We start from the raw sequence: 23,113 nt of genomic DNA on the forward strand, positions 1-23,113 counted from the left end.
TAACCAAGAACAGCATGGCTCTGCCAGCCTTCTCACTATCCTTCCGAGCGTCCTTTTGCTGGTTGGCACAACTCCTCGACTTTTCAAGCTCCTCTGTAAGGGCCGTCTGGAGGGAGTGAGGGCCAGTCCGTGGTTTCTCGTCAAGATCACCGGCGTCACTACGACTCTTGCCCTGCAGATCGCGCTCCTTGCCATTATTGCTCAGAGGGGCTACCCTTCGTCTGCTATCCTCAACTCTGTGCTGTACATTGTCTCGATTGTAAGTGCATTGATTGTTTGCGTTATATGTTTATGCGTCCCAAGAGGGAAGTTGTTGCTCATGTACGCTTCATATTGTATCGCACTGATAGCTAGCTGCACTCCTCCTGCACTACTTTGAGCACTTCAACATGCCTAACCCTTCGAGCACGCTGCTTGTCTACTGGCTGTTCACGGCTTTGATCTCAATCTTCCCAACCCGCTCGCGGATCGAGGAGTCGAGCAACGGTCTTGCAGACTCGCTGCCTTTGCTCAAGCTCCTCTTCACCATTGTAGCGTTCATTGTGTTTGGTCTTGAGAACATCCCCAAGGCCAACCGTCACTCACTGACCCGCCCCAATGTCGAGAAGATGGTACAAGCGAACCCTTCACCAGAACCTTACTCCAATCTTTTCTCCCGCTTCACTTTCTTCTGGGTTGCTCCTCTTCTGAATAAGGGCAAAAAAAAGACTCTCCGAATGGATGACATTTGGAACCTGCACCCCAAGATGCTGTCATACCCTGTTCTTCTGTCCACCCAGGCCCGTATGGATGCCGACGAGGCAATTGCTCGCCAAAAAGCTCAACAGCTGGCCGACAAGACTGGAGCCCCTGGAAAGGCGATAACCGTCCAGCCTCACAAGGCTCGATTGTTCTCAGTTCTTGTGTACACCGTTGGTTGGGCGTACATGAGTGCCGTGATCCCTTGTCTGATGTACACTGCTGCAACATACGTCCGCCCTGTCCTCTTTTCGAACTTGATCGCCTTCATGGCCAGCTACACCCAAGCGTCCAAGGAGAGGGGTCTCGAGCCTGAACCAGCGTGGAAGGGCTACGGGCTGATGCTTGGTGTACTGACGTCAAGTGTGCTTGGTGGCTTGTTCAATGCCCAATACCAAAACGTTTGCTTTCAGTGCTCGATTCGCGCTCGTGGCGTGTTCAACAGCCTCATCTACCGCAAAGCCCTGCGCTTGAGCTCGACAAATAAGCAAGAGGGCATGGGATCGATTGTCAACCACATGAGCAGCGATGTCGACAACGTCTTAAAGCTGTTTATGATCATACACTTGCTCTGGAGCAGCATTATTGGAGTCGCTATTGCCTTGGCTCTTCTCTATCAGCAAGTAAAGTATGCCATGTTTGCCAGCCTTGGAGTCACCGTTGGCATCGCGATTCTCAGCGGCTTCATCTCTTCCAAGACTGGCACGGCGTACAAACAAATGGCAGCCAAGAATGACCTGCGTATGAAACTCGTCAACGAGTTGGTCAATCACATCAAGTCGATCAAGCTGTATGCCTGGGAGCGTTATTTTGTCCACCAAGTCTCGGAGGCCCGTTTGAAGCAGCTCAACGCCCTGCGTTGGTTCAACATCATTATCACCATCGGGGTTGCCTTGTTCAACGTCACAGTGCCACTATCGTCGTTCGCCGCATTGACAGTCTACAGCACCGTTGCCACGCCTGACGCTCCCTTGGATATTCAGAGGATATTCACCTGCATTACTTTGCTCAACATGTTGGGGACTCCCGTGAATAATATTACAAGTTCTATCAACAGCATCATCAGTGGCCATGTGTCGTATGTTCGTTTACGCGACTTCTTTGATTCTGAGGAGATCAACGCTGCCAATGTCGAACGCCATCCCGATGCCAGCAAGTTCGAGATTGCATACGAGGTCACGAACGGCACGTTTGGTTGGTACAGCCCCGAAGCGATCAAGGCAATGGAAGCGAAGCGCGAGAAAGAAGCCAAGGAGGCGAAAAAGAACGCAAACCTGGCTACCAAAGTTGATCCTACACAGGATGAGAAGATGACTCTTGATGAGAAATCGGCTGGTGGTGGCCATGAGACTTCTACAATGGAGTCCACAGCATCCGATGAGAAGGTTGACGAGTCCAAGAAGGGCGACAAGGCTACTCGTGACACTCTCGGTCCCGTCCTGCGCAATATCTCTTTCATCATCAAACGCGGATCTCTGACTGCTGTTATTGGTCGCGTTGGCGAGGGCAAATCGTCGTTGGTTGGGGCTCTTCTTGGCGAGATGCACAAGTACAGCGGCTCGGTGCGTGCCTATGGCTCGCTTGCCTATGTTGCCCAGTCTGCTTGGATCCTCAATGACACGGTCCGCAACAACATTCTGTTTGGTCGCGAGTACAAAAAGGAGCGATACCTTCAAGTCGTCAAAGCCTGTGCCTTGGTCCCTGACCTCAAGATGCTCGTCAACGGCGACAAAACTCTGATTGGTGAAAAGGCAAGGAGATGCAAACAACTTTGGGCGACGACCACACACGACTCAAAGCTCGATATCTGACACTTTGTATGTGGTTGAAATTCTGTACATTAGGGCATCAATCTATCAGGTGGTCAGAAGCAGCGCATTTCGATTGCTCGTGCAGTCTATGCTAATGCCGATGTGTACATCTTTGACGATCCGCTCTCTGCTGTCGATGCCCATGTCGATCGCCACATCTTTGAGGAAGCTATTACCAAGATTCTCGCCCACAAGACGCGCATTCTCGTCACCAATGGAGCTATCCACCTGAAGCAGGTCAACCAGATTATCGTGGTCAAGCAGGGCAGGATTTCGCAGGATGGATCCTACGATGACTTGATCCAAGACACTGAAGGTGACCTGCACCGCATGATCGCTGAGAGCAAGATTGTCGTCTCCAAAGAGTACGACGATGAAGCTGAAGACGATCAGGCATCTGGCGCTGACGAAGAGGTTATTGCGGAGATCGTCGAAGGAGGACAAAAGCGACCTGTGGAGCTTACTAAACGAACAACATTCCGGAAACAAAAGTCAACCAAGATGGAGGAGGATCTCGACTTGGAGGAACATAACGAAGTGGACGCCGAGGTCAAGAGCGAGGGTCGGGTCGACTGGTCTGTGTACAAGTACTATTTCCACTCGATGGGCCTCCCTGTGTTCTTCTTGTTCGTGTTTGTCTGCCTCGCCTACTTGGGCACCAGCGTTGGCACCCAGATCTGGCTTCAGATCTGGGGTAACGAGAACTACAAGGTCACTCCCTCTCACAGCAACCAGTACTGGATCTTGGCCTACTTGGCATGGATCTTTGCAACCGCATTCGCCCTGGTATTGGCCATCGTCACCTTTTTTCTGGTTCTCGCCCGAAAGGCTTCCAAGTCTCTCCACGCCAGCATGGTCGCTCCTTTGATCCGTTCGCCCATGTCTTTCTTCGAAACCACATCGTCTGGCAAGATCATCAACCGCTTCGCTCACGATTTCGCGACCATCGATGTGACGATCCCGTTTTCCCTGCTCACCATCTTCCTCAATTTCATGGTGAACCTCATGCAGGTTGGTTTCTGCATTGCGGCAACCTCATACTTCTTGATACTCATGGTCCCTCTTTGCGCCTGCTACTATTACCTCGGAGCATACTACCTTGTCTCGTCCCGCGAGATCAAGCGTCTCGACTCGGCTGCTCGCTCGCCAATGTATGCCCACTTTGGTGAGACTCTCAACGGCCTGGTGACTATCCGCGGATATGGTGACGCGGATCGATTTGCTACGCGAGCAACCAAGCTGCTCGACCAGTCGCAGCAAGTGTACTATCTCACCAACACGACCCAGCGCTGGCTGCAGGTCATGCTTGAGATCCTCAATGACGTTGTGATGGCATTCATTGCTCTGATGGCTGTCGTCCTGCGCAACTCGGCCATTGCAGGTGTCTTTGCTATTGTCCTCAGTGAGATCAGTTATTTCACGACGAATGTCCAGGCAGTGATGACCAGCGTCTGCAACCTTGAGACCACCATAGTTTCTGTCGAGCGCGTCAAGGAATACAGTGAGCTTCCGTCTGAGGCCCTCGATGTGATCCCAGACTCCAAGACGGACAAGAACTGGCCACAGCAGGGCAAGCTCGAGTTCCAAAACTTCTCAACCCGCTACCGTGAGGGCCTAGATCTGGTGCTCAGTAACGTCGATTTGACTGTCCGCGCTGGCGAACGTGTTGGTGTTGTTGGCCGCACTGGCGCGGGCAAGTCATCTGTGACCATGGCCCTGTTCCGCATTATTGAAGCTGCCGAGGGCAAGATCCTGATCGATGGTGTTGACACGTCGACCGTGGGCTTGCATGAGCTGCGATCTCGGCTGACTATCATCCCGCAAGATCCTTTCCTGTTTGGCGGCACGATCCGCGTCAACCTCGATCCATTTGACCAACATCAAGATGCGGATCTTTGGGCTGCTCTCGAGGCAGCCTCACTCAAGCCCTATATCTCATCTTTGCCAGAGGGCCTCCACACGGTGATTGAGAATGGTGGCGAAAACATGTCGCTTGGCCAGCGACAGTTGATGAATCTGGCACGCGCCATGCTCAACAAGAACACCAAGGTGCTTTGTCTCGACGAAGCAACCGCTGCAATCGATATCGAGACCGACAACGCCATCCAGCGAGCGCTCCGCAGGTCGTTCCAAGGGTGCACGGTGCTGACGATTGCTCACCGCATTAATACAATCATGGACAGCGACCGCATCCTTGTCCTTGAGCGAGGAAAAGTTGCTGAATACGACAAGCCCGCCACCCTGCTAGCCAACCCCAATAGCATTTTCTATAGCCTTGTTAATAGCCACGACAAGCAGGAAAGGAAGTAGTTCTCAGTATTTGGACAATAATAATGAACTATTTCTGCGTGTCGTACGTACCGAGCCGCGCTAGATTGTTGGATCTTCAGCTTCCTTCCTTCCCACTTCATCCACCACGCTCCATCCAAGTGTCTGTAGTAGATGGGGCGGCGTATTTATAAAGGCGTGCTAATTTCAAAGTCTGGCCCGACACAGACCAAAGAGTACGACAACTCCAGTGTTTCCAGGGCTTCCTATTCTGACTCAGATGATACCAGGGAAGAGTTTAAATGAGTCAGCACGCACCATGACTAGTGGCCATCATCAACGCAAGAAGGTCAGGTGAGTGTTCCTTGCAGCTTTCATCGTCAGCATTCTTTAATGTTACAAAGGACTTGCTGCAAAAGGAGAGTACAGAATGCCAGAATGCAAAGGAGGGGCACAGAGGTCAGCGAGAGGTCGATCCATAGGCCCGTCTACGTGAAAGCCAGATGAATCGTCGTTCTTCTTCCCTGTCGCCCACACGGCCTCGCACACTGCTGACGCCGCCAATTGCACCTCCCAAATTACTATCACCACAACCTCCAGCTGTTGCACGGCCGTCCCCAGTAGTTGTTCTGGTAGTGTTCACTAAGCATGTTGCTCTTGGCGGAAGAGGTGCTCAAGCTTATCGTCTGAGGGCCGCATCACAAACAGGGTGTAAGTCAAATCGAGGATCAGCGCTGTCAATACGACCGACGCGATCATGATACTCAAGCTGACTTTTTTTTGTTCGTGAGTCTCACAGTCAATCTGTCTTCACAAGACTTTGAGAATCCAAAGTCCGGAGAGTCATGGCAGATTGAAGGATAATCCTTGGGGATGGCGCGGTCCAAGACGTCGTGGAATCCACAGCACTGGAACTGGAGTTGGATATCTCGCAATAGGTCGGGGCTATTGCCATAAGTTTCTGCCAGGCGTGATCCAGTATAGTGAAGATGTAGAGACCGAAGGGGCTTAGTCTGGTTGAAAGAGCCCAGATTCGGGACCAGAGTTTATTGTTGTTCCCGATCGCGTTTACGGCTCGATTTCGCAAAAGAGCGGCCCATACTATCAGCGATGCCTCCTTTGTTACGATGGTCGTCGGAGGGATCATTGTAGATCAGCGGCTGCCCATCGTTTCTACGACGGAGAGTGTTGGCAGGCCTGTATTGATTAATCTCTGGCCTATTTTTGCTGCATTCCAAGCAAACACGGACGCCTAAGCATGACGGGCAGGATTCAGAACTCTGGGGATTCATCATCATATCAACCCAGGTCATTCCATGCGAACGCTCAAGACATCGTCCACAGAACTTGTAATGGCAACGTTTGACGCCCTTTTTCGCTGGTCTCGACAGCCAGTTGATCGGGCGAAGATTACAGCACTTGAAAACCACTGTGTTCGGCCTCTTTGCACGGGATTGATTGCACTGATGGCAGGATGACTGGTGTGGAAATAATTAGCTGTAGCATCCGCGATGCAAATGCGACTTCAACTCATAGATAAATAAACCAGAGTTACCTTGCTTAGCGCCGTCCGTAATCGCAACTGCCTCACATATGCCAAGGACGTGAAGGAGTAGCTCCTTCCAGGAATGGGTGTCAGAGATTTGTATCTCTGTGATTGGACGATGGTCACATGTACGTGATCAGAGGGCTTCAGGCTCCTCTAGAAAAGCTTAGGAGTCCCGTTATCCTAGGTGGATACCTACCTACAGCCAGATCCATCCAGAACACTCTCTTTATTAGTAATACCCAGCTTAGTAATACTCAGCTGTAGACAACTGTAAAAGGACGCGCCTAGTCTAGCTGGTTGGTCAGCCTTGTCTAGTCCTAGTTCCTGTCATAAAGTTCCCGGTCTCCAGTATCCTCTTGTCTTTAGACTCACCTTGTCAAGCTCTTCCATACAAAGCTTTTACAATGGGTACGATTCTAAAGGTGGGAAGTGTATACTGATGAGTGTTTGGTTACTTTGGAACCTGAAGAAAGAGCGCCTAGCAACAAATACTTACCCATTAGACCACTCATCGACGATGGGACTGTACGCGTCGCAGTTGAGAAGATCACATGCTGCGTTCCATGACTCCACTGCTCGTGAATACATCTTCCACAAAGACGGCATGGAAACATGCTCCATGAAAGTCATTGAAGTTGCTCGGTGTGAGCAACCGCGACCCCTTGCAAAGCATACGGTCCAGATATTGTAACTGCTGCCTGTGTCGGTGCATTCCTCGCAGTGGAAATATCTGTTCCATACGTCGCATCGGCAGAAATCACAGCTGATTGAGGTGTTGTCATCCGCTCTTACTGGGGAAACTGAGGCAAAGGCGTCCTCCGACAGCAGCGTCCAATGTTCATTCTTTAAGGCGGTTGTATCGACCCAATCCTCGTGAACAATGTCCCGGAAGAGAATTAGAAGTTAATTGAAAGACCGACAGAATACCTCCTTCGAGAGAGGAAGGTTCTCTGATTGTCTCCAGGAGAGTGGTCCATTTTTCCAGATGTGCTCTGACGATCGTTTTGGTTTTGTAGGCCTCTGGATTAAACATCCTACGTTTCCAATAAAAACGAATGAGTGAAAGAATGGACGTAGGATAACACACATCTTTCAAAAGAAAATCGAATTTTGTTGCGCGGTTGATCACATTACCAGCTATCACTAAACAGGCCGTTACTGCTCTTGATGGCAATGTCCTCGTTTGGCTGTGTGCCATCCCCGCGTGGCCGTGTGTAACCGACATGACTCTCCGTACTGTCGATGCTGGGTATGGTCTCAAGGGGATATCGCTTCATGCTGAGGGAGCTGGAGTTGCCGGAGATGTTGGAGGACTTTGGCTCATTGATAAGATGATGGGATGTTTCTTCGCGTGCTGGATCTTGACCTCAACCGCAGTTGTCGCAACTGTTGGCGCAATCAACAGATGAAAAGGTTTCATTGAAATAGCTCAGTAGCTGGACGCGACGGCAGTCCTCATGGCTCTCACAGTATCTGACCATGTGTTGAAGGTTGTCGCGCTGTATCCGCATCTGACAGGCATCGCCTGCACCAATTCTGATCATATACTCAATCGGGGTTCTGTCCAGAGGCGAGTAAAACAGCAGGCAATGTGCACTGTTATCATCACGTCCAGCCCGGCCTGTCTCTTGATAGTAACCCTCAACTGACTGAGGAAGAGAGTAGTGGATGACGAACCGCACATTTGATTTCTCAATCCCCATTCCAAAGGCCGCTGTCTGTAGCAAGACGAGAGGGAGTGGAGAAATGAACTACTTTTAATAATATTTGCAGCGCACGGATATATATATTATATGACTATTGTTGCATTTCTCCCCGCTTCTTCCAAAAGTCTGCTACCAGCTCTGGGGCGTTTTTGCAATTCGTAATTGGTTCCCATGAGTTGTCCTCCATTGAGTATCTTTTCCACTTCATACTCGGGTTCCTCCTCAACTATGACAGGTGGGGGTCGTGGCGGATTTCTGTCGCCGAACTCAGCAGGGGACTGGATGACCAGCTTCAATAGAAAAATGTGAAAAACAGGATGTATACGCATTGTCTCTGGTAGTTGCAGTCGGAAGGCAGCCGGCGAGATTTGTTCCACAATTTTAAAAGAGCCGGTAAATTGGGGCTGTAGCTTCCTTGCTGGTCGCAGTCGTTGTTGCTCCAAAGAAATGTGTGCCAAATCAAGAAAAACCTCATCGCCAACATGGTAATCAACGTGTCGTCGATGTTTGTTCGCGTGCTTTTCCTGGTTTAACTGAGCATTGAGAAATGCGTCGTGGGCCATTGCCAACGCCTGGGACTGGTATTCCAGAAATGCATTGACCGACGGAAAGTCGATTTTAGGCGGTGTGAGAAGTGCCGAGAGCACCAGAGGTTCCGATCCGGTGTTGAGGAAAAATGGTGAAAATCCTGTGGAGGCATTCTTGGTGTTGTTGAATGCAAACTCGAGTGCCGGTAAGTACTGGTCCCAATCGTCCTGTCTGTATCCGACATAGGCTCTTAGTATTTCTTCCAGAGTGCGATTTGCTTGTTCGGTCTGGCCATCGGTTTGCGGATGGAAGGCTGTAGACATAGCGAGTCGTGTTCCCATGGCGTCGTGCAAGGATTTCAAAAAGCGGCTTGTAAATCGGGAGTCCCTGTCCGAGACTATGACGCGAGGCAGGCCATGTAACTTGAAGATGTTGTTGAAGAATAGCATGGCGACATCACTGGCTGAGTCCACGGTATGACTTGGGCAAAAGTAAGCCTGTTTGGTGAACTTATCCACGAAGACAGTGATAGCGTCGAAACCCGTATTTGTTTTTGACAGTTGTGTAATGAAGTCCATCGTGACCGTAGACCACCGCTCGGTAGGAATATCGAGGGGCTGCAGAAGTCCAGCTGGGCTTTAGTGGTCTTTTGTTGCGTTGACAATCCGGACAAGAATTGATGTACTGTCTGGTATCCTTTGATATTTGTAGCCAGTAGAATGTTTTGCGTAAACTGGCATACGTCTTATCGAAGCCGAGATGACCTACTATGGTTGAACCGTGATAGTCATGCAACAAAGTGGATATTATTCCGGCTGTCCGTGGCACTGTGGTAGCCTCTTTGTCCCCTTGGCGGATCCATAGAAAATCGTCGCGGATAAAATATCGTTGATCCTGGTCACCGTTGGTACAGCGATTGTAGGTTGGCTGCAGTCATTTGTCCGTCTGGTAGCCGTCGATAATGGATTTCCTGATTTCTGGGTCGACGTCAATTTGGAGGCTGTTGATGTGATAATCTGGCCGACGAGACAGGGCGTCTGGCACAATATTGTCCTTTTCAGGTCGGTAGCGGAACTCGAATTCGTATTCTTGTAGGAGTTCCATCCAATGGGCTTGGCGCCTAGTCAATTTAGGTTGAATTGGGAAGTGTTGGAGGGTAGCATGATCAGTGTAAACCACAAAACGAGTGCCGTCCAAGTAGCAGCGCCAATGCTGTAATGCGTTAACGACCGCGGGTAGCTCCTGCTCGTGCGTGGGGTAATTCCGCTCAGCTTCAGTCATCTGGTGTGAGGTAAAAGCAACAGGTCTGGTGACGCCGTCATGGTCCGTCTGTAGTAGAACTGCTTCAACCGCATACCCAGAAGCATCGGTTTCCACCGCCATCGGTAGTGTGGGATCGAAGATTTGTAGGACAGATGCAGAGCAGATGCGATCTTTAATTGTTTGGATCGCTTGTTGGTGACTTGGTGTCCATGTAAAAGGTGTATCTTTTCGTGTGAGGTTGAAGAGTGGTTGAGCTACGTTCGCAAAATGGTGGATAAATTGGTGGTAGTATTGAGAAAGTCCAAGGAATTGCTGAAGTTGTCGTAATGAGATCGGTGTTGGCCATTCGCGAATACTCCTGACGAGTGCCTCGTTGGTCTTGATAGTCATCTTGGACCCGGAACTACAAGCATCAAAACGGCGGTGCCAGGGCCCTCAAAATCATCGGAGCCCGTGGTCGTGTTTCTAGTGCATGGAACCACTTCATGACTACCCGCGGCTAGAGTGTGCGAGAGGCTTTGTTGTCCAACATATATCCACACCAGTATGCAACCCGCGAGCAAGGCAGGCAGTTCGCACTAAAAATTGCAGTTGCGATCACTCAAGGGAAGACGAATCAAGACCACACGATATATTCGTCTTGCGTTCGCAACAAGGACGTGGAAATATGTCCTGTGGGCTGTCTCGCGTTCTATTTGCTCGAGCTGTGGACAGTATGTGTCATGTGTATTATATATCATTTAATAAGTGGCATATACACCTTGACGCTTTTTAATAGCAACAGCTCATTTTACGCCCAATAGGATCCGCGCTGCGTACCAAACTTCTATGCAGAAGCATGGAAAGTCATGTATCTCATATTTGGTTCCTCAAAGACAAATCCGATGGCGGCCACTACGCTTTACAGGTAGTCAAAACTGGGTGATCATGAAGGAAGCACATCGTGATTCGTTATTAGTTTTTCCTAATCATCGGTTATGACACTATAGGTCGCAGAAGAACTTGATGGTTAAGGTCAATCACAAGTCGAACAAGGTCACACACGGAGGTCGGAAAGCTGGAGCACAGCATGCGCATGCCAATGGGGCCGATATTAAGGATATTGCCCATCATGGCAACTGGAATCATCGTCGTCTTGTTACACATTACTTGAGCTCAGTCCCAAAGGAGGCTCCGTATAGGATGGTGGGGTTTGCCCTTCCAAACGAAGAGTTTTGGCTGAAACGCAACACCATCATCCCTAAAGTCGGACTCCAGAGGATGATCTTTCCCTTCATTGAGAACCTGTTTCCAAGAAACAGCGATTGGGCTAGATGGATCGACAACATTATGCTGGATAATCCTGAAGAGTTCAACAGGCCAGAGTCTCACCGAATCGACCGTCTTACTGCGTATTTCCCCGCCATGCGATTCATGCTTATCTGGCTCACTTGCGCAAGGTTACTCTGCGGGATGCAGTTGCTCTGGTGTGTATTACAGACGATCGATCCATTATGTCTGTACGGTCAACACAATGTCTTCACCAATTTGCCGGTTTTCGCATCCACGTTGTTCCAGGAATTCAGCTTGCAGTTACAGGAGAGCATGCGAACGGCAAAATCACCTCTGTCTGACAGTCTAGCCGCTAATGCGCTAGCTATCCAGCAAGAGTTTCGCTCCATAAAAACCTCCCTGGCATCACTAGAGGTACATATTCGAATGGGACTCGACCAGTCAAACGCCAAATATAAAGACTCGGCCACCAGATTATATCCATAACACACGCGCTCCACGATATCGCAAAGAATGCCAGCCTGATATTTGGCAATACGACTACTCAGACGTCACTCGAACATTGACGACAGGAGCAGCAAATGCAGCGTTATCGGCGAGATCAGCAGCGACAGCAGCAGCAGGAGGAGCAGCAGCAGCAGGAGGAGCAGCAGCAGCAGGAGTAACAGCAGTGGCAGCAACAGCAACAGCAGCAGACGAATTGGCAGCAGCAGATATTCCTACAAATGCAGCAGCAGTCGTTGCATCTAGGGCAGCCGCAAATGAGTCGGCAGTCGTCACCCCTGCTGAAACCTCAAATGCTACAGACACCGTTTCCGTCGCAATCCCAAATACCAGTGCTACTGCCCCAAGGTCCGCCGATGCAACTCTTACCGCCCATGCCACTACCGTGATCAAAGTGCGCGCTCAACTTTGGCGCTCAAGGAAAGCGAGCCTACCACATGGACGCCTTATGAGCCAAAACATTAAGGACTAGCGTCATTTATTCATCAATAAAGTGATGTTTTACAAGCGTGAACAGATGTGAAGAAATGTGCAGACCCGTGTGAGGCATAAGAAAAAAAAGGAAAGAAAGAAAGAAAGAAAGAAAGAAAGAAAGAAAGAAAGAGAGAAAAAGTATAGCAGCTAGAACAGACAAAGCGGGGAGCAATGAAGGGATGAAAAGAAGCATTTACAGTCAATGGTACCTCAAAATGCCAACTAAAGTCGCCAGCTTTTTCATGCACGTGCAATACAACTACCAACTAGCCATAACTACTGCTCTTTATTTTGCCAGAATGTGTCTTCTTTACGGGTCACTGGGGCGTAGGCTGACGCGAGCATGATCCTCGTCTTGGTGAGGGGGAATGCGCTTGTCCGGAAGCCATTGACACCCCAATTTCTTCTCTCAGCTCGACAGAGGTCACAGACCTTGTACTCATTGACCAACTTTGTAAGGGCGTGAGTTCCGATATTATCGCACCATGTCTACTCAAAGTGCCCATAATCGCTTGATTCATGTTCAGCAGCATGGACACATTGTTGTCTATACGACTTAACATAGACATGAGCGACCGATACTCCTCTGCCGAACTGCTCTCTCGAGGCTCTTGATCTGAAACTGGAGTTCTCCTGCTTGGTGTACAAGAAGTCTCAGAGGATGCGATTTCAATGGTTTGATTTGAAGGGACGATGCGTGGCACATCCACCGACGATGAAATAGAGGATATGGTGAGGAACTGAGGAGAGAGGGGTGGAGATTAGCTTGGTATACTGCCACCTTGGTTTGTGGCCTATGGAGAAATACATCGTTAATTGCGCACATTACCTCGCCTATGATATCTTGAGTAGAGAAACGAGATAATCCTTACTTCGTTTTGAGGACTTGGGTCAGACATGGCAGTGTTATTGGCCATGAAATGAGACCCTGAAAACTCATAAGTTGCCTTGAGCTCCTTGTCGAGAAGCTCCTTGGCATTCGCACATAACGGCCTTGCTTTGTCCTTCGAGCCCTCGAAGTACCGCTTTAGAGCATACTTGTCCTTTAGCGACCTTCCACAGATACAATGATACCGGGATTGCGCGTCGATCATGAGGTGCACCTTGTAGGGTTCCAGAAAAAGCACGACAGAAGGAGTGTCCATGGTCTTGCAAAAGGTAGCTTGGGAAGTGCGAGAAAGAGAAAGTGTATAATGTTGAAAAATGATATTGGTTGTCATTTTTAAGTCTTTGCGAACGCTTTTTGTTAGGCTCTGGATATGGGCAAATCCTCCCAGCCAGACTCTGGCAAATTTGCCAAAGAACATAGACATCGACAATCATTTTTGCAGATGCCGGCAATTGTAATAATCTCTGTAATCTTGTTTGGTCCACTATCCACTAGGTACATGTATAACCGTTTGACTTACGGCACATTATCATTCGTTGTTGCCGTACCAGCTAAATTCAATACATTAAAAAAATCTGCATGTGCAATACTGCATGAAACCAGAGGGGGCCGGCAGGGATAGCTGGCTTGTGGCAGCCAAGCATCCATAGCAACGCTGCTTTTTGACCTTCCTATGTCCGCTCTTCCTCTCATACCGAAGCAGAATCCAACAGGCATTAGATTGTTCCACCCACTAATAGGGACCGCGAGCTGGGTTTAGACCGTCGTGGGATAGGTTGGCGTTTGGAATTGCATAAGCAGGCAATGGCCCGAAGTTGAATTGTGACTGAACACCTCCAAGTCAGGATCCATGCTAGAACGTGACGATTACCGCCTCTTCCGATTTTTAGTTGAATACAAATAGACCCTTGGGTCCTGTCGTCCTGTGGCGCGGAAAGGCTTCATGAGACGCCTGTTGATATTGATTTCAAAGAGTGGGAGAGACAAGCCCATTGCAGACGACCTTTATTGAGTAGCCTTGTTGCTCCGATCTGCTGAGATTAAGCCCGTTGCTCTACGTATTTGTTTGACTATAAACAATTTCTTTTACTTCACGTCCTGAAGAATTGATGACTCTCCTAAAAAAAAAAATGGAATTGCCGCAGTAGATGAAATTTAAAACGACCGCGGTTCTGCGGCATCCCACTGCAATCCCATAATTCCTCCCACTTCCCTTCCAACAATAATGCACCAAGACCACAACATCCCCTGGAAAACCCTCGCTACCCACTTCCTCATTGCTCCACGCTCCGATCCACGTTATACCAACAAACCCCTCAACTTCTATCCTCGCGAACGGCCGGACCAAGCGAGGATATTCACCCACTTTTCCCATGTCCTCATAAAGACCATCCACGAGTTCGCCACGACGGAGCGTCAGAAATATCCACCAACACTCCTAGTAGAAAAGACTGGAGACCTGTTCACAGATGAGGATATCCAAACATTCCAAAAGAAATATAATTCCCATAGTCAAAACGACTGCCTGAACAAGAACAATCAAAAAGTCGAGTACTGGATCGGCCGCGGAACAGACCTGGGCCTCGCGAGCGCGGTCTCAGCTTTGCTCATCGAGAATCAAATGTCGGTCGTCCTCACGCTTGCCTGTCACCCGTCCATACCCCTGGCGACCCTCTATCGTCCATATCCTCCAGAGCATTGTAGAAATCCTGGATGGAATGTACTACCCGAGTATGCCCTTCATGCCTACGTATTCATCAACATTCTCGCCGAATTCCCAGAGTACTGCCAAGGACGAAAATACAAGGGTCTGTCGTGTTACAGGGACATTATGAATAAGTTATCGCGCCATCGCTTTCACAGCGTAGAGGAAGCCTTCCACTGTCGGTTTTTGGACCCGCTTGGCGATGAAGGTCGTAGGGGGCTGGAGGGTTATTGGTATACACATGAAGACGAGGAGTTTGGGAACTTCTTTGAGGACATGGGGAGGCTTAAGGAGTACCTGAAGGCATGTTTCGCGGTGATGTATCGGAGTGAGGTGCTGGCAAGGGAATGCGGGATTACAATCCCATGGGAGATGCATGTCGCTACCATATTAAAGTGGTTAAACGTGAGACTTGACTGCCGTTGGGTACGCGGTGACCTGGAGGAGAAATGGGAACCCGGTAACAAGAAGGGGGGCGGGAAATGGGTGATCGAATATATATGACAGAGGCGGCGGTCATATCGCCGTAGGACTCTTAGATAGCAGTGGGAGGACGAGTGAGCGAGAAAGAGAGTTTGCCGCAGTGGCTAAGCGAGAAATACAACTGAGGATCTATCTACGCTAGCTATCGCTCTGTTATAGCTATGAATAAAGGCCATCAAAGTGTTCATGGCGGCGTTACTTATTTGAACCCTCGATGTCGGCTTCTTCTTTTCCTTGCAGGGGAGCCTAGTATTTAAGCGTTGAAGCTCACAGCAGATGCGGCGGAGATTTCCAAGTCTTAAGGAACGTGCACATCGTGTCATGGACAGCAAAATCGTACGTAACCTTGGACGCGTTGATTTCAATTTAATAGCACTATGACTAATAAACCCTGTTTATCTCTCACTCCATTGGCGCGCTTGTTCCTATCGCTAGACGCGTCTTTTTCTGTGCTTTTGTCAAGGATTATTATTGTTCTACTGCTACCTGTCATCTGTCGTCGTCTCCCTTCATAGCACATCCCTACTTTTCTTGCAAAGCCTTGGATTCGTCCTCTGTCTTACTGTTAGTTCTGATGTCAGAATGGTTGCAACCCTTCTGGCCGTAGTCAAGCTTGAGAGGGCCTATTCATGAGTCATTGATGACTTGAGGAACAATAGCTCTGGGTACAAGAGAGGTGCAAGGAGCCAAAGTAGACTTCGCACCCACAACAGACTCAGCATCCAAGGCAGGCGCAGTAACCACCCCGAGACAGGCACAAGATCCAAGACACATTCGTGTCTTTCAAGACTCTTTGACTACCGCAAGAACTGGGTCTAGAATACAGTCAGCTCATAGAGAGTTGAATAGATTTACAGAGGCGTGAAGTCGTTATTGGGTCCGACATATTCTCTAGTACAGGTGTTCGAGGTAGTTGTAGTGACGGTATTATAGGGGGCGATGACCACGAGGTACTTCAAGCTCAGGCTTGCCAAGGCAAACAGTAGATAAATGTCGTAGTGCAAAGCTCTGTTCGAATAAAAGCCCACGGCACAGATCAGCATTGGATTGGCTGCTTTGGCCCTGCATCGGGTGGGAACCGAAATAGGAGAGTAAGGGTGCGCTATGAAGGAGGGCGACGACAGATGACAGGTAGCAGTAGAACAATAATAATCCTTGACAAAAGCACAGAAAAAGACGCGTCTAGCGATAGGAACAAGCGCGCCAATGGAGTGAGAGATAAACAGGGTTTATTAGCCATGCTATAAGCAGTGCTGAAGGTTATCTGACATGTAAAGATCGGAGTTACGGCGCTACATGTGCTGCAGCCTTGTAGTGACATACCGATCGACAAGCACCGGCCGACAGATACCGAAGCGTGCCATATCATATAGAAAACGGCTCGTTCGACAAATAGTAACTTCATATAATTATTTACCGAGATGTATCTATTAACTATGGCCGCGCACTTGGCTCGCCTGGTATATTTGGTCTGGTTATGTCGTTACGCGATTGTGGTCATCGAGCCCTGCAGCTGCTTCACCATGCTCTCCAGCTGTTGATTCTCGCCCTTTAAAAGCTCGTTTTGTTTCTAAGGAAAAGAAGCCAAGAGACGCTTGTTAATACCAGGATTCATAACGACTTCCGAGTGCATCATTCAGCATGCTTTGTCTCTCATTACCTTGAGTTCCGCGAGTTTCTGCAAGGACACCATTGTTTCAGACCCACCAGCCTTGATGCTCAACGCCTCAATAGATTGCTGTAGAGCCTTGACACGACCCTGGTTCGTCTGTTCCTGGACTTTCAACACCGCCTGGTGCTGGTCGTTCATGGTCTGCAGTTTCTGGTGATGCGAGGTCAACAGATCCGCCAGCTTGCTTTCGTGTACGTCTGCATTGTCTGAGTGCGGCTTCATCAGCCTATCCGCGCGCGCGTGTGCTGCTTGTTGACGCTGCTCTACCCGTGAACTGTGGTCCCTGTTCAATCCTTCCAAGGCCGCTCCATACTCCTACGATATTTCATTGAGTGTGTTTTTTGTGTTAGTGGAGACGCCTTACTGGTGTTTAAAGCCATCGTGAACATCGATCAGCTCTCAGTAAATGACAAACCTCTTTTAGGCGGATTTCCATGGCCTTCATGGCGGACTGGGCCTTATCGCGCTCCGATTGGGTATCTTGAAGTCGCTCACGCATAATCTCGATTTCCCTAAGCAAAGGCTCGGTCTTGGTTCTCCACGCCGTTTCTTTCATGGTGAGTGCCTCGTTCAAGTTCATCTCATGCACCGATTTCTTGGCGCTGATGACCGTAGCATGTCCAGCCTCCAATGTCTATCCAAGGACCGTATAGTGAAGTTAGCAACGAATACGTCGATATCCTCTTCAGAATTCGAAAACATAAACAAGAACAGATAATTACCTCTGCTCTACCCTTATCGTCCTGCTGTTTAGAAATAACCAGTGCTTCGATCGAGATCTCAACAGCACTCAGCTGTGCCTCCAGGTCAGCTTTGACTTCACTCATCTCCATCTCATGCGTCTGTCTCGTCCGCTTAATCGTCGCAATCAACTCCTTGGCACGGTCCTCTGCCTTGGTGAGCTGATCCTCCAACTGTTCCAAGGTAACCTCATGTGCCGCCTTCAGCTCCGCAATCTTCTTTGCCTGCTCCTCTGCAAGACGCTCGCGATCAATCTCAAACTCCATTTCGACCCTCTCAAGCTCCTGCTGAACCTGCTCATTGGCCTCGTTCTCCAGTTCACGGACTCGGTTCTCATGCCCGACAATCAGCTCTGCGATCCGGGTCTCGTATCCATTCTCCAGACTCCTCATGGCGTTATCCTGAGTACCCTGGATATCTGCAACGAACGAAGCAAAGTTCTTTTGAACCGCATCTAATTCTGACTGCATATTGTCCTATATTATTTGCAGAGACATCGCGTTAGCCTTCTTGGTTCATCAAATGTACTAGAGAACTTGATTCCAACGATTATTAAACGAGATACGAACCTTGGTGGATAACTCCATTGCAACCAGCTCTGCTGCGTGCTTTTCAGCACACGCCTTGATTTCGTTCTCATGTTTGTTCTTGAGCTCCTCAACACTCGTGTCCGCTTTAGAACGGATGGACATCATGTCGGTATCGTACTTCTGCTGAAGCTTGGCGACCTTCTTCTCGAGTTCGGTGGTGCTTGCAGCATGCTTAACCTCCAATCGTGAGAGTTCACTCTGGTGCTTATTCTGGACCGCGCTCAGGTAATGCGCATGCTCCTTCGCGGTCTTGACCTTCAGATCCTCCCAGGCTCGGTCATGCCTTTCCTGCAAGACTTCAGACATGTTGGATTCGGTACCGAGGCGGTCGTTGAGAAGAGACGCTTGGGAGGCCTTGATTTGCTCTAACTCTGAATCGAGACGCTCTTTCACTTCCGTCTAGGTTGTGCGGAAATAATAATAGCAATGATTGTCAGTTGACGCGAACACTCCATAGCCATTTTTGAGAATATCACGAGTCCATACCTCGTATTCTTCCACCTCCTGCTTCTTTTGATTGTCGAAATCAGCATTGACTGCATCAATCTCTTGCTGGTGCTCTTTCAGCAACCTCGTCAGTTCCTGTTCGTGAGTCTCCATGATCTCCTCCAAATCTTGGACATGGCCACTCAAATTCGAGCCTCTGAGCCGTTGCTGCTTCGCCATTTGCAGTTCCGATTCCAAACTCTGCAACTTATCATCATGAATCCTGTTGAGCTCTTCAATAGTCGTAGCATGCAAGGCCTTGGTCTCTTCTAGCTTCTCACGGAGAACGATCACATCGTTATGTTTCTCAACAGCGGCGACGAGTTGCTGCTGAAGAGATGCGAGCTCGGCATCATTCGCCGCTTTGTTTTCAGCGCCCTTCTTGATCAATTCCTGGGCTTTCAGCTCGTGTTCAAAACGCATGCGCTGCAGGATTCATTATTATACAAGATGATAAAGGGCATAAGGTCAGTTTACTGCCAAAGATTTCAGGTTCTCTTTTTTGCGCATGAATAGCACAGACATGCATAAACCACTCACCTCAGTTCGACCCCTTAAAGTCCTGACCTGGTGTTTCTTTCTTGCCACCTCCTTTTCCTTGGCAGCAATGGCAGACACGACTACATCCTTATCCTAAGAATAAAATGAGTAGCAATAAAATGATACACATCTGAATTAATCAAAATGACATTTGTTGAATAAAATGAAAACAAGAGATGTGTATGCTCGTTGAAACTGAGACGATACCTGGGCTGCCAACTTTGACAGGTCAATTTCGGGTACGAGGGTCTCCCCACCATCGCTTGAAGCAGAATCTGCAAAAGTGTCGATTTCCAAAAGTCTTCGAAGCGATACCAATTCATCATCTTTGGCCTGAAGGCGCCCAGAGGTTTCCTCAAGCTAGACAAGCATAGAGAAAAGTGTGAGAATAGGGCATATTATGAAATCTAACGTGCATATCTGAGCAATTACTGCTCTCTTTTTACCTTCGCCTGTACACTGGCAATGGCCTTCTTCAATTCCATAAGACTTGAGGGTGCTACCGGAGCGGTTGTTGTTCTAATAGGCCTTGCACTTGAGCTTGTTGAAGACGCGCTCTGGGCAGTGCTAGCGTTGCTGCTCATGCTCGCTCTCTTGGCTAAAGGCGTGGTGGGGGCCACAGCTGAATTTCTGGTTCGCGTTGCTGTGGGAGTCGCAGTTCCTGGTCTAGAAGCAGAAGTCGATGCCGTCTTCTTCACTTGTGCAGCAGGCGTTGTCACAGTCGATGGTGTACGCGCCGGTGAGCGGATGGTGGTCGGAGTCATGTTGACGGGCGGACGTCCTCCCACTGCAGGCGGCTTCGTGGCCTGCCCTGCAGAGCCTGGTGGGACTCTGATGGAGGTGGTCGTCCGTGCAGTCGCTGTCGCTGGGACCCTGCGCGAGGCAGCGGCGTTAGCGGTAGTCGAGGCAGGAGTTTTGGAGGGAGCAGACGACGATGCCGCATTCGATGTCAACGGCTTCTTTGCTCCTGCTCCTACTGCCGGCTTAGCATTTGATGCGACAGTTGTGGTTCGACTCGGGGAAACGGGCTTTGCTGTGGTACCATTAGGCTTTGCTGTCGCACTGACCGAGGCGGTGGGTTTGGCGGCAGTCTTGGTGACCGTCGTCGACGTTGGGTTAGTGCTTTTGATCGGCGCTTTCGCTGTTGTTGCTGGGGTCGAGGGTGCTTTTGCCGCCGGCTTGGTCACTGGCGCTTTGGCTGTCAATGTTGCTGGCGTTGTAGGTTTAGCAGCAGTAGATTTCGCTGCTGGTGGTTTTGCAGTTGAGGCCGTGGCTGGTGTTGTGCGTATGGAGGTCGTTGTCCTGGCGGTCGCACTATTGGCGGCTGGTGCTTTGGGGGCGCCAGGAACAGGCTTGGATTTGTTCGGTGCACCGACCGCGGTGGTAGCAGGCTGTTTTGCAGCCGCTTTAGAGGGCGTTGAAGCTTCCCGGGTGGCAGCCATAGAGTTCCTTCTTGCTTCGTTTGTCCTCAGAAATGGGGATGAAGAGAACGAATGGGATCACGGACGGGGATGAAATGGGGAGGGGAATGGAGGAAGGTCTGAATCGGGATGCGGGGGGAGGAGGAAAGGATGAGCGGAGGAAGCATTTACACACACATCTTCTGTTCATGTCTCCATGGGACGGAAAGGTCCTTTTGGCTGATAACCATTCCTCTTGCCTGTTTGCTATCCATCTACAGACATCATTGCAACATTCACCAAAATAGCCAGCAGCATGCGTCTATTCCATCGCCAATACATATCCGTTTGTCAATGGATGGGAGGGTATGCACCATTGCTGCTGCATGCACCCACTATCGCTTTTATTTTATTTACACGAGTCAAGACCAGAGATTTTAATACATATGCGAATGTATTATTTTCTTCCTTTACGCATCCGGTGCGTTCACCTTAGCATCGGCGACCTCAAAGACGGATGCGAGCATGGCCTTGGTCGACGCACTCAATTGCCCAAAGTCATAGCCCTCCCTGTAGACCAGATCGCCCGAGTTGTGGTATTTAGGGTCCGCAATCGGTCCGTTTCTCTCAAAGAACGCCGTTGCCGGGAAGCCATTCTCCCAGAAAGACTACGCGTAGAGACCCACAAAAAAAAAAATCACAGTTCAGACATCTACATTGATGCATCGCTTGCATCCCAGGGACATTATTGTTTGGTAACACAGAAACGTAAAAAAAAACATAGTGGCCCTACCTGGTGGTCAGAGCAGCATGCGCCGGTTGTGCCAACCACTGCATCGGGCACATACAGCTCCGTCACGTTGCGCAACAGCGAGCTGAGCTCGGGAGTGTGGTAGCGGGCAGGGAATGCGACCTGGATAGGCTCACCCGGCTTTCTGTACGCCAACATGTCCTATTTTTTTTTTTTTAAACAATAAAGCATTCAGTTGATCTGCAAATGTGTAACCCATCTGTTGCAAACAGCCGACTGTTGCTTTCGAAAATAACAACGCCGGACTTACTCCCTGGATCATCATCGTGATCGTTGTTCTTGCCTCCTTCAGCTTCTTGGCCAAAGCAGCAGAGCCAAACAATCCTTGTTCTGCATAAACACCCAAAAGATTCCAGCGTTAACCATGTATGCATTGAAAAAGACAGAGTGGCGTATTTGCGGAAGTGATAAAAGGAGAGAGTCTACGACATGCACTAACCTTCTCCTGAGAATGCGGCAATAACAAAGGTACGGCCGAACGAGACGTTGTTGGCCTTGATAATGCGCGCCACCTGAAGCAGCATACTCGAACCCGAGCCATCGTCATCTGCTCCAGGAGCCCTGGGATTCAAGAAAGAGCCACGACTGTCGTGATGTGCTCCAATAATGACATGCTCGTCGGGGTGCTCAGTTCCCTTGAAGGTGCTACAGAGGGATAGCAACATGGATGATAAAAAAGGTTCATTACAATCCCTTCCTTTTCTGGCCCCCTGTTGCAGAACCAAAACAAATGCATCAAAGAAAAAGATGACAAGCAACAGGTCCACTTCACTTACCAGATAACATTGGGCCCAAAGCGAGATTGGTACAGCATCAGCTCAACGGTGTGGCAGCCATAGCTCTCGAATTGCGACTTGAGCCACGCAGCCACCTCATGGCTCTGCTTGGAGGTAGAGCTACGGGTGATAAAGGGACTACCGGGAGCCTCACCTGACAACCAGGTTACGTCCTTCTCAAGGGTCTTGACGTCGACCTGGTCAACAAGCGACTGAAGCGCCTTGCGATGTTTCAGATTCTTGGACTTGACCACAATGGGGTGATCCGCTGGAAGTCTCGCCAATGGCGCAACAAAGCCTTGGGTCCTGACAGGCAGAATCTCCGTGTTGGATGGTAGGATGTCCATGAGGTACGGGGTCTCATTTACGGCGCAATTGGAGCCCACCAGGACGCGGTACTTGGGATGACTCTCTGGGAGATCAATAATGGCGAAGCGGCAGAAGTTGCGACGACCACGAGGGATGGCGTAGGGGAGCTGGGCGCCAGAGTTTCCGTCTGCAAAGTCGGTGTAAGGATGCATGGCAAAATCGGCAACGGCGTCCTGGACAGCGTTGTTCCAGTCCTGGACATCCTGGGCAGTGTCACCCTCAAGCTCCTGTCGCTCGAGAACGATCAGTTGCGAGTAGATGTGCTCGGCAGGGAGCATACTGGAAGTGACTCTGCAGGATTCTGGAACGGCGTAGATAGACAGATCCTCGTAGATGCCGCGCAGTTCCTTCTCGCAGCCAACCTGGAACTCCAAAGTTCGGGGCTGATTTACATCGACAAACTCCCAATGGGTCGCGGAGGCGGTCGTTGCGCCAGCGGCAGCAGAGGCGGCGAGCAGCAAGGCGGCCGACACGGACAAGAGGGTTGAGCGAACCATAATTTGCGAGTACTTTCTTTTAGTGAACTGGAGAAGGGTAA

The 23,113-nt window shown here is 49.7% G+C and overlaps 7 protein-coding genes across 7 annotated transcripts; 2 read left to right on the forward strand and 5 right to left on the reverse strand.

Moving 5' to 3' along the window:
* Positions 1 to 207: 207 nt before the first annotated feature.
* Positions 208 to 5,090, forward strand: BC939DRAFT_280896 (P-loop containing nucleoside triphosphate hydrolase protein). Its single transcript, XM_051551207.1, has 3 exons — positions 208 to 259; positions 355 to 2,489; positions 2,583 to 5,090. Exons 2-3 carry the CDS (start codon positions 390 to 392, stop codon positions 4,857 to 4,859), a joined length of 4,377 nt encoding a protein of 1,458 aa, XP_051416184.1. The 5' UTR covers positions 208 to 259; positions 355 to 389; the 3' UTR covers positions 4,860 to 5,090.
* A 311-nt stretch (positions 5,091 to 5,401) lies between these two features.
* Positions 5,402 to 6,168, reverse strand: BC939DRAFT_525602 (uncharacterized protein; the record flags this gene model as incomplete). The annotated part of the gene is made up of 3 exons (XM_051561324.1): positions 5,920 to 6,168; positions 5,615 to 5,830; positions 5,402 to 5,503 (listed from the first exon to the last, which is right to left on the reverse strand). The coding sequence occupies exons 1-3, from the start codon at positions 5,962 to 5,964 to the stop codon at positions 5,402 to 5,404; spliced, it is 363 nt and encodes a 120-aa protein (XP_051416185.1). The 5' UTR covers positions 5,965 to 6,168.
* A 6,529-nt stretch (positions 6,169 to 12,697) lies between these two features.
* Positions 12,698 to 13,258, reverse strand: BC939DRAFT_525604 (uncharacterized protein; the record flags this gene model as incomplete). The annotated part of the gene is made up of 2 exons (XM_051561325.1): positions 12,986 to 13,258; positions 12,698 to 12,907 (listed from the first exon to the last, which is right to left on the reverse strand). Coding segments are annotated over exons 1-2 (315 nt in total), but the record flags the coding sequence as incomplete, so codon positions are not given.
* A 782-nt stretch (positions 13,259 to 14,040) lies between these two features.
* Positions 14,041 to 15,381, forward strand: BC939DRAFT_439228 (uncharacterized protein). Its single transcript, XM_051553937.1, has one exon. It carries the CDS (start codon positions 14,228 to 14,230, stop codon positions 15,209 to 15,211), a length of 984 nt encoding a protein of 327 aa, XP_051416187.1. The 5' UTR covers positions 14,041 to 14,227; the 3' UTR covers positions 15,212 to 15,381.
* Positions 15,382 to 16,589: 1,208 nt separating this feature from the next.
* Positions 16,590 to 19,293, reverse strand: BC939DRAFT_281231 (uncharacterized protein). Its single transcript, XM_051551212.1, has 6 exons — positions 18,680 to 19,293; positions 18,173 to 18,592; positions 17,585 to 18,079; positions 17,278 to 17,496; positions 16,851 to 17,177; positions 16,590 to 16,760 (listed from the first exon to the last, which is right to left on the reverse strand). Exons 1-6 carry the CDS (start codon positions 19,100 to 19,102, stop codon positions 16,674 to 16,676), a joined length of 1,971 nt encoding a protein of 656 aa, XP_051416188.1. The 5' UTR covers positions 19,103 to 19,293; the 3' UTR covers positions 16,590 to 16,673.
* On the reverse strand, positions 19,294 to 20,860 carry BC939DRAFT_281230 (uncharacterized protein; the record flags this gene model as incomplete). The annotated part of the gene is made up of 3 exons (XM_051551211.1): positions 19,666 to 20,860; positions 19,427 to 19,579; positions 19,294 to 19,312 (listed from the first exon to the last, which is right to left on the reverse strand). Coding segments are annotated over exons 1-3 (1,168 nt in total), but the record flags the coding sequence as incomplete, so codon positions are not given.
* A 229-nt stretch (positions 20,861 to 21,089) lies between these two features.
* Positions 21,090 to 23,072, reverse strand: BC939DRAFT_499533 (uncharacterized protein; the record flags this gene model as incomplete). The annotated part of the gene is made up of 5 exons (XM_051559950.1): positions 21,090 to 21,287; positions 21,413 to 21,571; positions 21,681 to 21,760; positions 21,870 to 22,075; positions 22,207 to 23,072. The coding sequence occupies 5 exons, from the start codon at positions 23,070 to 23,072 to the stop codon at positions 21,090 to 21,092; spliced, it is 1,509 nt and encodes a 502-aa protein (XP_051416190.1).
* Between the last annotated feature and the right edge of the window lie 41 nt (positions 23,073 to 23,113).

Source organism: Gamsiella multidivaricata, assembly GCF_025024155.1.
Source record: "Gamsiella multidivaricata strain RSA 2152 chromosome Unknown BC939scaffold_7, whole genome shotgun sequence".
NCBI lineage: Eukaryota > Fungi > Mortierellomycota > Mortierellomycetes > Mortierellales > Mortierellaceae > Gamsiella > Gamsiella multidivaricata.